General features: G+C 43.9%; 1 protein-coding gene across 1 annotated transcript in view; it reads right to left on the bottom strand.

Moving 5' to 3' along the window:
* Positions 1-14,050, bottom strand: part of LOC122792701 (germinal-center associated nuclear protein-like) — a 1,487,771-nt gene that overhangs the window by 721,047 nt on the left and 752,674 nt on the right. Inside the window, exon 12 of the mRNA XM_044060286.1 lies at positions 19-260. Within this exon, the coding sequence (XP_043916221.1) occupies positions 19-260 (242 nt within the window). The remainder of the gene's footprint in view (positions 1-18; positions 261-14,050) is intronic.

The following is a 14,050-nucleotide window of genomic DNA, read 5'->3' on the forward strand; positions in this document are numbered from 1 at the left end:
TAAATGAAATACCCTCACCTGACATCCCACAGCTAAATCTCTGGCTGGCACTTGCAGGTTCCGTAACTACACTTTCTCCTTTATACTTGTTTGCACTGTTGAAACTTGAAAATGGTACGTGCACTGGGATCAGAGGCAGCGGTCCACCATTCACTGCCTCGCCAGCCGAGATACTGCATTTCTGTTCAATAAGCACACACTTTTTTGGCAGGAAATTGTTCTCAGCCTCTTGGAATGTTTGGCGATTCAGTTCAACACAGCTGTAAAATTATAGTGAAAGCAAACTTAATATATTTATTACTCAATACAATCTGTAAGTAAAGAAGCCAAAATGCTCGGCTGAAGTAAGTTTTATCAGACTGGAGTTCCAAAGACCTTTATAAATTAAGCCACAACTTCATGTTTCAAATCTGAAGTCCACATTCACAAGAATAAGCAATTAACAACTGTACTGCTCTCTAGAGAATACATACTTCCTTTTCATTTTTGGATAAAGCATTGTTAGTAAAAGGTACTTCAACAAGAATGGACCAACAACTAGCAGTTTTCTTTCTTGGCACTAGACGTTAACTGGAATACTACAATAGTGCACAAAATGGAGAATAGTTGCGTAGAATACCAAATATCAGATTCTTCTGGTTCATCTTGCATTTCCCTCATTAATGCAACTTCTGAATATGGGTTACTGGCTAGTCATGTAATAGCTGCAGGCTGCCTGCTTAGAAAATACCTATACACATGATACTGAATCCTCAAAAGTGCTATAGTTAAACAAGATACAACAGTCAACACAAAATAATTACTGTAATGTTAGACAATCAATAATTTACTTAGCAGGCAGTGCAAGAAGGGTACCCACACCTTCAAAAGCTGCCCATCAGTAAGTAAACCTGATATGGGACAGTTATGAAACAAGGAAAATTCTTCAGCTGGTTCTTCACACAGGCCCAATAAAATTGAGTCAGTGAGGACAAAGACTGAAAGGAGAACCCATTAAGCAAAAGGCAAGAGGAGGAGGAATTTAGAAAGTTTCCTCATTGGCAAATGGGAAAATGCAGTCATACAAGTTCTGATCTTGTATGTATTTACACATCAGGTTATCTGTATGAGCTGTGCAAAATTTCTATCTTTTTAAAACAGTTTCAATTATGAAATGTGACAATGAAAGCAAAATGAACCCTAAGAAGCTATGCACTAGCAAAAGTTTAAAAAAAATAAAATAAAAAAGTACAGAACTCTGCAAGAAAAAATGCATATCAGTGAATGACAGATTAATAAATGACCCTCAAGGAAAACAGTAAAGTATGTCAGGTTCACAGTACATAGAATTTCCTACAGCTTACGTCTACACTGTTCTGCAACACCTGAAACTTCTGAGCTTGGAAAGGACTCCAAAACATACATCTATGAAACAAAAAGTGCAAAAAAGCAGGAGGAAAATTAATTATTTATAATAAATTATTCAGGCTGCTGGGGGGTGGTACTGGTTTACCACTACTATAGCTTCTCTGGCCTGGCTTAAAGGGGGGAGCTGTCTAAAATAATGGACCACTACCATTTCAGGGATAGTCTTAAAGCATCCTATAAACAATCTGCCCAAAAGTGTGTCTCCCATGTAGCGCACCACATTTCATTAAACAAACAAGTAAAATGTACAGTTTTGTACCTACCATAAATGTAGATGTCCGATAGGAATGCATCTGCAGTCCTTACAAATGGGTTGTCCTGTCGTCAGGCAGCCCTTCGGTCGGCCGGATTCCAAAGTCTGGGTCTGGCCTCGGCTGGTGTCGCACTTCACCCAACGTCATAGCTGCAGTTATTCGGGTATAAAGGCATCAGCCGACGCCATTTTCCTCAGTGTTTCTTGCCCCAGATGCCAGGTGCCCTCTTGGAAGGCTAAATTTGGATAAAAGCCAATGATTCCAAATAGTAGAGAGCAAACACAAAAAATAAGCATGTATGTACATGTATACAAACAAATACACCATAATAGATTCCCCCAGCTAGCTATAAGAGGCGCAAATACCGTAGGAGCACCACAGAGGGAAGGTGGGTGGGTAATCCTGACTGCAGATGCATTCCTATCGGACATCTACATTTATGGTAGGTACAAAACTGTACTATGTCCTTCAAGGATGCATCTGCAGTCCTTACAAATGGGTAGAATACCATAGCCAAACTGGGGGAGGTGGACAAATAAAGTTATGGTGTAGTTAGGATCCCTTGCAAAACAGCAGTGGCAAAGCCTGCTCGGGATCTAGAGTATAAAGGTAAATTATAATGCTTGGCAAATGTATGCACGGAGCTCCAAGTAGCAGCTTCTAAAATGCCCTTGGTAGCCACTCCTCGTAAGAAGGCTGTGGTAGTGGCTGTTGCCCTTGCAGAGTGAGGCCTGATGTTCTCTGGAGTTTTCTTTCCATGGTAGAAGTAACAAAATCTAATGCAATTTCCTATCCACTTGGAGATTGTCTGTTTTGAAATTGCTTTTCCTTCCCTTCCTGTTGCATATGCTACCAGTAGCTGGTCAGTTTTTCTATTGCCTTTGGTCCTGTCCAGGTAGTAGTGTAATTGTCTATGTACATCCAAGGTATGCAGCAGTCTTTCTCCCCTGTTCTGTGGGTTAGGGAAGAATGTAGGTAGGTGGATAGCCTGATTTAAAGAAACTCTGGAAACCACCTTAGGCATAAAGGAAGGATTTGTTCTCATGGACACTCTATCTTGATGGAAGATCAGGAAGGGTTGCACTGCCATTAATGCCTGAAGTTCAGATACCCTTCTTGCTGAAGTGATTGCCAGCAGGAAAGCAGTCTTCCATGATAAGTATTGCAATTCTGCTGTTGCTGCTGGTTCGAAGGGAGGAAGTGTCACTTTTTCTAGCACAAAGTTCAAGTCCCATGCTGGTAATGCTGGCTTCCTAGGAGGCTTTACATTTTAATTCCTCTCAGAAACTGTCTGAGCAGAGGATGTGAGAAGACAGGAGGATCCAAGTCATATTCTGCTGAAATAGCTGATGCATGAATCTTAATGGAGGAATAGGACAGGCCTGTGTGGAAGAGCTCTGCCAAGTATTCCAGAATGTTGGCTATGTTTACCAGTGACACATCTTCTCCTTTTGCAGTACTCCAAATGAGATATCTTTTCCATTTTGCTGAATAATTTTTTTCTTGTTGAGGGTCTGCGAGCCTCAAGGATAATGTCTTTAACCCTTTGGGATAAATTTGGGTTAACTGGTCTTATGCAATGTTCCAGGCAGTCAGCTGCAGAGTTTTCAGGTTTGGATGCAGATTGTTGTAGTTGTTCTGTGTTAACAGCAAGGGAACCAGGGGTAGTGGCCATATTTGTTCCCGAGACATGCTCCTCAGTAATGGGTACCAATGTTGCCTTGGCCAGTCTGGAGCTATCAGAATGATCCTTGGACGGTCCTCTTTGATCTTCAGTAGCACTTTGTGCATCAAAGGAAGTGGTGGGAATGCATATGCTGTCAGGATTTTCCAACTGAAGGATAGGGAGTCCACCTTCCAAGCAAGTGGGTGGTACGTCCTTGTGCAGAATTTCTTTAGTTGGTGATTGCGTGGGGATGCAAATAAGTCTATTTCTGGGAGTCCCCATTTTCTTGTAATGGTTTTGAAGATGTCCAGATGCAGCATCCATTTGTGGGCATCCGTGGTAGTCCTGCTTAAAATGTCTGCTAGGATGTTTTCTTTTCCTGGTACAAAAATTGCTTTTAACTGAATGTTGTAGCTCAGGGCCACATTCCAGAGATCCAGTACCATCCGGCAAAGAGGATACGAATGTGTGCCTCCCTGTTTGTTGATGTACCACATAACTGTGGTGTTGTCTGTCCTTATCATCAATAGACCTTGTTGAAGGAATGGTCTGAATGCCTGAATTGCCAGTTTTACTGCCAGCATTTCCTTTAGATTTATGTGTAGGTGCCGCTGGTTTTGAGACCATAAGCCTTGTATGCACTTGTCCAGCATGTGTGCCCCCCAACCGAGGTCTGAGGCGTCTGTCGTGATGGTTTGGCTTGGTTGAGTACTGTGAAAGGGCAATCCTGTGTTTGATTGACAAGCCTGAGCCCACCATAGGAATTCTTGTTTCAGGCATGGAATAATGGGAATCTGGGTTTCTAAACTGTGCTTGTGTTGAGACCATAAATTCCTTAGGTACCACTGTAGTTTTCTCATATGCAGTCTGGCATGAGGAACCAATATTATGCAGGATGCCATGAAGCCCAAGGCTTGCAGTACTTTTCTTGCTGTCAGATGGTTCTGCTTTGTTAAGGCCAAGAAGTAGAGAGGTAGCTGCTCCTGTTTTTCTACTGTTAGGAATGCCATTTGCCTTGATGTGTCCAACTCTGCACCCAAAAAGGTTATTCTCTGGGATGGTATCAGTCTTGACTTTTTTATATTGACTGTGTATCCCAGGGCTTGTAGCAGATAAATGACCCTTTGTAAATCTTCTGCTAGTTTGCTTTTGTTGTCCGCTTGTATCAGGCAGTCGTCCAGGTATGGGTAGATTTGGATTCCCTGAAGCCTGCAATGAGCAATTACTGATGCCAGGCATTTCGTGAACACTCTGGGCGCAGTAGATAAGCCAAAGGGCAATGCTGAGAATTGATAATGCTTTGATCCTGCAAGAAATCTGAGGTACCTTCTGCAGTTTGGTCGTATGGGGACGTGCAGGTATGCCTCCTTGAGATCTAGAGTCACCAGCCAAGACTCCTTGCCCAGCATGGGAAGAAGCTGCTGTAGGGTCAGCATTTTGAATTTTGGAACAATGAGGAATGTGTTTAAAGTGGACAAGTCGAGAATAGGACTCCATTTGCCTTCTTTTCTTGGTACCAGGAAGAGTCTGGAGTAAAATCCCTTCCCTTGCTCCATAGATGGTACATTTTCTACAGCTCTCATTCTTAATAATTGGGATATTTGTTTTAGTGCTTCTGTCTTTTGATTTGGAGGTAGGTTTGGCATTCCTCTCTTCCCTGGTAGAGTATGGAAGTGAAACCTGTAACCTTGGTCTATTATCTGTAAAATCCACTTGTCTCTTGTGATGTAATGCCAGTTTGTTGTAAATAAGGCTAGCTTTCCGCCTAAGGGTGCTTGCAGTTGTTCCCTGGTAGGCGGTGCCAGAGCCAAGTCACTGTGATTGACCTGTAGTTGTGGTGGTGGCTGTGTCTGTGGCTGTGCCTCGCTGGTTGTTGCCCTGCCACTGACGTCCTATGTAGGCACCCCTGGATTGGTTTCTGCCCCTTGAACGCCTATTCCTGCCTCTCTGAGTTCTGGAGGAGTCTGGAAAGGACCAATTCTTGGAGGGCCAATTCCTGCTAAACCTTGGAGGTTGGACCTGTAAGAAATCTTTTAATGTTTGGACAGATTTTGCCTTTTCTTCCATCTTCTTCAGCACTTGTTGTGCAGGAGAGCCAAACAAATTGATCTTATCCATAGGAGCATCTAATAGTTTTGATTTGACATGGTCTGGTAAGGCCTGTTCTTTTAGCCATGCATGCCTTCTGATGACTGTGCCAGTCATGGCTGATCTAAAGGAAGCCTCCAGTGCATCATAGCCGCATTTTAGGGAATGGTTACTGACTTGTTGAATGTTATGTACCATTTCCTGCACATATTTTTTGTCTACTGTTTCATCTGAGGACACTTTTTTGGTTAACTGATCTAGCAAAAATTCTTGATACTGCATCATGTGAAATTGACAGTTCAAGGCCCTAGCTGAAAGAGTAGCAGAAGTGTAAACTTTTTTACCCCATCTCTCTAAGGATCTGGATTCCCTTTCAGAGGGGAGGGGGGTTTTGGCAGAGGTGGCTGCTACAGCCTTAGGTCCTTGGGAGATAGTCTCAGGATCTGCAAGGGGAGGCTTATACAAGTGGTAATGTGTGTCCGGGACCCTGTAGTATCTATCGGGCTTAACAGGGGCCGGAGGCAGAGAATCAGGAGCAGTACAAGCATCATTAAATGCATCATCTACAACAGAAAGAACTGGAGGTATGGCTAAAGGTCTATTTTGTGGTAAATGCAGAAAAGTTCTAAGCCTTTTTCTGGAATCTGAAAAATCCTGGCCCTGCCACTGAAATTGTTCCCTCATAGCATGCAGGGTTTCCCCAAAGGAAAATTCCTCAGGCGGAGAGGCAGAAGGAATGGACTCTTCACCATCAGAGTCTTCATAAGGGGAGTATGGGGCCTCTGGAGGGTCTGTATCATTTGAGTCATCAGAGGAATCATCTGTAGACACTGGCTCAGGGGGCTCTGCTCTAGGCCTCTTCTCTGGAGCCGGGTGAGAGGCCCTGTCTGGTTGAGGTTGGGATCCTCGGATTAAAGAAATGAGATCCTCTGCTAAACTAAGCATTTGTGAACTAGAGCTAGGTCTGTGAGAGGGGGGCTTAGCAGGCACAGATTTAGTAGTTTTAGCTGCTTTAGCCCTGGCAAAGGCCTTAATGGACATGGCTGCAGGTGGCCTAGCAGCTCCATATGCAGGGGTTGAAATATCCAAGGGAATAGTGTCTGATAATTCCTGAGAAACTGTAACAGCAGGTGGAATATCAGAAGCCGATTCCACGAGGTTGGAAGAGGCCTCGGCAGAAGGAAAGTTTTCGGCTGAAGGAGGAACCACTTGCTCTGTTTCAGCCGAAACCGAGACACTCGCGGTTGGCTTAACCGCGGTTTCGGCCGAAACCGCAGACCGCGAGTGTCGGTCCTTTTCCTTGCGTTTTTTAGATATTTGCGAAGTCGGAGGATCCGACGGCATAATATAAGCAAAATCGGAGCCGAAAAACTCCTCAGCAAACTCCGACCGACGTCTAAGCGTCCGCCGGTTAAAAGAAGCACAGGCTAGACAAGCTGCGACGTCGTGGTCTGGGCCTAGACAAGGTAAGCAGTAAGAGTGGAAATCTTTATGAGGTATTTGTTTCCCACAAGTTAAACAGTTATTCACTTTTTCTGACATCGGCTGAGGCAAGAAAGAGTCCCCAACGGGGTACTTAGCTTTTTAGAAGTCTTCGAAGTAGTATTCGGTAGTAGTAATCTCTGGTTCTGACCGACCGGCACTTGCGAACAGCTTCTGCTTCGGGCACCACGCGGCAAGAAAGACTGGGGAAAATGGCGTCGGCTGATGCCTTTATACCCGAATAACTGCAGCTATGACGTCGGGTGAAGTGCGACACCAGCCGAGGCCAGACCCAGACTTTGGAATCCGGCCGACCGAAGGGCTGCCTGACGACAGGACAACCCATTTGTAAGGACTGCAGATGCATCCTTGAAGGACATCAAGACAGTGAATTCTGACATCAGTTCATAGGAAAGTACTAGGCTATCGGCCCTGGGGCCTACATAAGCCTAGCCAAAAAGGTTCCCTGGCTTTTGCCACCCAAGAAAATTATTGTCCTGTGCCCCTGTCAAGCAGTGTTGCAGAAGGGATCCCGGGGTGGATTTTCTATTTTCCATCCAGTCATCAAGGTTTTTTTCTTAACGAGGGCCAATGAGGAGCTTTGCTTGACAGGAATGGGAAGTTTGTTCCAGAGTATAGGGAGTCTCTGGGACAGGAATCTATCTCTCCAGCATATTCTGTTTATTGTAGTGACAAGGTTTAGGTCCATGGAGCAAGTGGTACAGGAAGATTGGTATTTCTTTAAGTGTAGCATATCCAACAGCTCTGAGTTTGACATAGCTTTGTATGTTAGGCAGAGATCGCCTCTGAGTAGGCGATATGCGACTGAGTAGAGCTGGAGTTTTTTGAGACGGTCTGTGTATGGCATCTGTTTGAGGCTGGTAGTCCCCTTAGTGAGGTGTTTCTGTGGCCTCTCCAATTTTTGTAGGTGTCTTGCGAGATACATGCCAAATGGGGCATTGTACTCTATGATTGGTCTAATGAGGGGTGAGTAGAGTGGAACAATGACCTTTTTTTTTCTACAGGAAAACCCTTTTGTGATGAGGTGTGCCACGTAGAAGGATTTCCTGACTACTGTGGCAATGTGGTTATCAAAGGAGAGACTACTATCCACCTGTGTCCTGAGGTCTCTTATCACACTTTCAGTGTTTAGTGAGCTACCGCTTATGTGGTAGTTCATAGGTACTGAGTTTTTCCCAAAGGGGATGACAATGCACTTCTTACCATTCAGCTTGAGGCCAAGACTTTGACACCAAGCATCTGTCTCTGTGAGGCCCTTTTGTAGAATGTCAACATCATTTGGTGATTCTATTATGGCTCCCAGTTTGCAGTCATCTGCAAACTTTGTTAGCCAAAGACCTTCTGTGTTGGCCTGCACTTCAGAGAAGTAGATGCTAAACAGGAGAGGCCCCAGGACCGAACCCTGTGGTACTCCACTTGTCACTGATCTGAAGTCGGACTTGGAGTTGGCATCTTTTACTGTGGGGTTCTGTCAGTAAGCCAGTTGGCCACCCAGTTTGTGACATAGGAGTTTATGCCCAGTTTAGTGAGTTTATCAATAATTCCAGAGTAGGGGATGGTGTTGAAAGCCTTGGCAAGGTCAAGATAGGCGTGCACTACCTTGCCCTCGTCCAAGGCTCTCGTGACTGTTTCAAAGAAGTCAATCAGGTTTAGTAGACATGATCTACCTTTTACAAACCTAAACTGAGTGGGGTCCAGGGTCGGAGGTTACCTATGTCATTGTTTATAAGCTCCAAGATTAAACGTTCCATGGTCTTCCAGACTAGGCTCGTCAGGCTAATGGAACATCAGTTACTGGAGTCCATGGTAGCACCCCCTTTGTGGAGTGGGATGACTGTTGCTGTACGCCATACAGTAGGCGCATAGCCTGAGGTGAGGCTATGATTGTACATGGCACTTAGGTGGGGTGCCAGTTCGTGCAGTATGCAACCTGGAATGTTGTCTGGTTCCATGGATGCTGTGCTTTTGGCTTTGGAGAGGGTGGTCTTTACTTGTTCATCCGTGATTTCAGGGGCTTTACATTCTTCCAGTATTAAGATGGGCTCTTTGATGGGTTGAGAGGGGGGTAAAGTTAGCACTGAACCTATCTGCCAAGATGTTGGCAATATTGGTTGGTTCTGTATATTTAGTGCCATTTGGCTGCAGCTCAGAGCAGATCTGAGTGCTGCCACTGAGATTCTTGACATAGCTGTAGAACGCTTTGTGGTTGTCTTTGGAATCAGTGGCAATTTTATTTTCATAACTGGCTTTGGAAGATTTTATGAAGGATCTCAGCTTCTTGTTGAGGCTGACCAGGGAGTTTTTCCAATCTTGGGTTTTTTCTCTTTTTTTGCAACAACTTCTTACTTCTGTTGTAGAGTTTGTTTATGGAAGGTGACCACCAGATTGGCTTCCTTTTTTTGGAGGATAGTGTGATCCATGCACTCGTGTATGTGCTTATACAGTGCATTTGCATAAGATTCAGCAGTCATACTTCAATTATCTGTCTGGGTGGCTGTCGTGAAGTTTGCCACTTTTGTCTTAAGTAGCATGAAGTTGGCTTTGGAGTAGTTTTTGATGGTGGTTTCCTGAATGGGGGATGGGGGCGGGATGTGGATGTCTAGGGTAATTAGCTTGTGGTTGGATCGGACCAGTGAGGAGTTGGCCTCTGGCGTGGAACAACGGTTACCCATATTGGTAATGACCAGGTCCAGGATACTGCTGCCCCTGTTGGGGGTGTGGACAAGCTGATCCACGGCATTGGAGTTAATGAATTCCAAAAAACATTGAGCGAATGAGTTTGTATATGAGCAGCTTTTCCAGTTGATGGTGGCGTAGTTGAAATTGCCCATAATTAAGGTATTGAGTTGTACCTTAATATTTTCCAGTATCTTAAGAAATGAAGAGTGGGGATCCTGGGGCATGGTGGTGGATCTGTAACAAGCTACAACCTGGATTGCAGTCTTCCTCAGTGATAGTTGCACTTAGATAATTTTGGATACATTATGTTGAATAACTAGCCTGGAGGTATGGATATGGATATCCTTGATGAATATTTATACGCTTCCGCCTTTAGTGCTTCGGTCCAGGTTAGATGGCCGAAAGGTGTGGTATGAATTATAGCCTGGTAATGCAGGGGTGCTCTCTGGAACCTTGAACCAGGTCTCTGTTACTGCACAGATGTCGATGCTCTCCATTTTTAGGATTGCCTCAAGTGAGTGCATTTTGAGGTTTAGACTTCTAGCATTGAGTAGCATTACCCTCAGAGTTTGCTTGCTTGCACCTGTTCTGATGGTGAATTTAGCATTTGAACCTTGCCTAAGAAAGGCACTATAGGGGTGGCAAGAGCCTCAGCCAGTACCCAGAATCCCAGGGGTGACAGGTGCAGACCATCTCTGGCAAAGCATCGTGGTCTGTCGACCATGTCGTCCCAGGCAGACAGATGCTGGATCCCCTTAGAAAGACAACAGAAACTTAGCCAATTGTTGAAGTCAATCATTTTGTCCTTGTACTGTGGTATAATTCTGGGTGGGGGCAGGATGGTACTCAGGGCTAGGGTCTTGCCTGACTGGGCTACCAGATTTGAGAGCTCCATGTCTCATTTTATGTAGTCCAGAGAGGTCGGCCCCAGGTCAGTCACACCAACATGGATGATGACAGAGTCATAATTAAGCAGGAAAGTACAACTGTGTGACAGCATTCACAATAAATCTAAACTGCATATGTAACTCAGTGTAACAGTACATAAATGAATAGATAGAAAGTTGCGCTGGTGGCACAGACGTATAAAGCCATGACCACAGCCCAGCTGATGCTGGTTAAATTAGCAGCTTCAGAGACTAACACACTGGCAGGGAGAGACTGGCCTTACTATTCCTTGTGGGAGGGTAGCTCTGTGGGCATCTCCTGCGACAATACCTAGTACAGGCTGTGGACGTCACAATTAGGAGGTGTGCTCTAAAGGAGGGACAACAGTGGTGAATATGGCTGACCTGCTGCAGAGGCAGGGCAATACACTGCACATCTCCACTGCACGTTTGTTCCTCAGACGTGACCATGAAAACTAGTGGGAAGATAAAAAAAAAAAATGCTATGAGAGGTAGACTAACCCCCCTGCTTCCCTTCAGCTCCACAACAATGATCAGCACAGAATTAGCTAAGACCGGGTTGGGGAATTAGTTCTAGGAGACCCAGAAATGGATGGGTACAAAGAAGCAGAAAAGCTGTAGGATGAAGCAAGGGGAGCAAAACGAAGCTTTAAAAAAAAAAAAAAAAAAAAAAAGATACTGGAGTAGACAGATTACTGCCACAATATAAATCCTTATCCTTGGGATACAGCTAAAAACTGGATGCCCACCTTTCCCAACTTCCACTGCTTTTGTAAGTGTACCTGGTGAGCACAGCCCATCCTCTGCCCGTGGTGGCTGCCTACATTAATTTAATTTTCCTTTTCGGCTAAAAGTAACAAGTTAGCGTGTCATGACAAGCAGCAATTATTGGTCTCAGCCCTCAATCTGTAAAATATAAAAGGACCTTTACCTCTAAATGATCATAAGGACCACACTTGATCCTACACCTTTGCTGGGTGGGAGGGGGGTAGTGACTATATGTCCAGTACTGAAAGCCACTCCCTAATCTAGATGCAACAGCCTTTTGTGTTGAGCTTGGATAAAAAGAAATCCGACCATTACACAAACATTTAAATCTCTACCAGGACAGTAGGAATCATCATGAAATCTCCTTCAATGAAAGCTCTGTTCAAGGGATATGGGTAGCATCAGAAGAGGATGAAATGAGAGAAACAGTACTATTAGCAGTGATCATGCTAGTTTAACATCTACTGTTACTGTGATTTACACAAACACTACTGTATTATGTTCATATGAGCAATCACTGCTGAAACCACATCTACGGGAAGAGTAACAAAGCAAAAATGTAGGTTCCCCATGGAAAGGTGAAACACACTGTATTCCCGGCAAAACTGTAGTGGCAAAATGTGCCCTGCTCCAAGACTGGCAAACTAACTTATAATGCTTGATAAGCAAGAGCATACATCCAAAGTAGCACCTTCAAGGATGCCATATGCAGATCCATTCTTGAAGAAGGCTATAGCGGTGGTTACCAATCTGGTGGACTGTGCTATGATCACAACCCCCACATATCTCATTAGAGTTGTGCTGCCTTTTGCTATGGCTGAACAGCATTATGGACAGAGTTTGGTTGCAAAACAAGAGCTGATATCTCTAAATAAAAGACCAAAAAATGCAGAATAGCAGCGAATATTGAATATTACTTTTCTCCTTAAAACTTTTTGTAGTGGGGCAAGCCCCTGCATCTGCACCATGTGGGGGGGCAAGCCTCACACACACCCCTAACTCATATATACTAGCTCAGATATTGCCACACCTTGGAAAAAAGGGATTATTTTGCAAAATGGCCATCCCAGACTTGCATGCTAGTCTGTTTTCAGCCTTTCAGTCTCAGCATTACATTTCAGTCACCATGGAAAATGCTCTGTCTTCTACTCCAAACATAAAGGAGACAAAATACCTGATCTGTTTGCCTGAGTTCCCTACACAACCAAACTAATATCTTAGCTGCCTAAGAATATCCAACAAACTTAAAATCCTTTCCCCTCTTACTCTGTGGATTTGAGTAAAAGGTAAGCAATTGGACACCATCATTACATGCTAGCTCTTAACCCAGCTTAGGCATGAAGAAAGTATTAGTTCAAAGGCTCAATTTGATTATGAAAGAATAAGTAAGGCCTTCTTGAATATGATGGCTTGTAATTCAGACATCTGCCTAGATGAAAGAATATCCACCAAAAACAATATTTTCCAGGACAAAAACTTCAGTGCGACTGAGAAGCTTGGCTCAAAAAAGCATGGATTCATTTTATTTCCACAAAAGTATAAAGATATTTTAGGTGTTCTCAGATGCAACAGTCTCTTTAGAAACTGTTTGACCACAGAGAGCGAGGGAAGCCTGAAAGATACACCACAAAAGAAGCACAAGAAATTACACTCATATGGTGTTTTGACAAGTACTAAAGCAGTCCCCCCTCTTGAGTACCACAAAGAAAACCTCTTCCATTTAGCTACATAAGACTGCTGAGTTCTCTGGCCTCTAGCAGGATGTTTAACACTTTGTCTGACAACTGATCCTTGAAAGTTACCAGGCTGGAAGTAACTACATTGCCATCTTCAGGCTCTCTGGACTTTGGTGAACATGGAATTGAAAAATGGGGCTGGGAGAAATAACTAGGAGCTTAGGTTTTCACATGTCCAGAAGGTCCAAATAACACTTCTTAAAAATCTTTTTGGAGCCATATTTGAATAGCTTCCACATGAGGTTCACAGTCTCACCAAAGAAAATATCCTCCAGTGGGGCATCCAGAAAAACTTTTTGGCATCCACATCACACCCTACTGGTGTGAATCTGTGAAGAATGTATCAAAGTTCTCCCCTTCAAGCTTCAAATCAGAAGAGTTTGAGGAGATTCCATCTTTTTTTTTTTTTTTTTGGCTGGAGGAGGTTCTCCTAATACATAAATTTGTTGTGCTGAGTGATCTGTCCTCTGTCAGGCCATAACTTATTTCCCTAAAACCCCTAGTGGTTATATATTTGTGATGCTGCCTGTGAGGTAAAAACCAGGGTCTTAGGTGCCTGGCCAACTTAAGATTGCTAGCAACAAGAGATCCTTACAGTGAGTCCTATCCTATCAATTTTTTTTAGTGGGACAGGGTTTTGGTCATCATCAGTAATAAATCACAGGAATATCCATAGTTCTACAAATGTCAGAGGGGGCAACCAAAAGCCTACCAGGTTGGAAGTCAGTCATGGACGCCTGGAAACTGGTATCAAGCCTAGAAATCTCAGGAACTTCCTTAAAAGCCTGTGCATCAGTATAAGACAAAATCCTTATATACCCGATTTCAAGGGAGACAAGAAAAATATCATGGGAGCAAGGGAGTGCACCAGAAGAAATATCACTAGTTGAAGGTCTAACAAGCTTTGGTGGGATTGGTAAGGACAGTAAGACCTAGCCCAACCACTATTCTTCTTACATCAATCTTTTTTTCTGAGTTTTCTAATATAAAGGCCGTTGGTGGATGGCAGTCTGAGTACAGCTCACCTGCACTAAGACCAAA

Source organism: Protopterus annectens, chromosome 2.part0, assembly GCF_019279795.1.
Source record: "Protopterus annectens isolate FY-2018-M chromosome 2.part0, PAN1.0, whole genome shotgun sequence".
In the NCBI taxonomy this organism is placed as follows: domain Eukaryota; kingdom Metazoa; phylum Chordata; order Ceratodontiformes; family Protopteridae; genus Protopterus; species Protopterus annectens.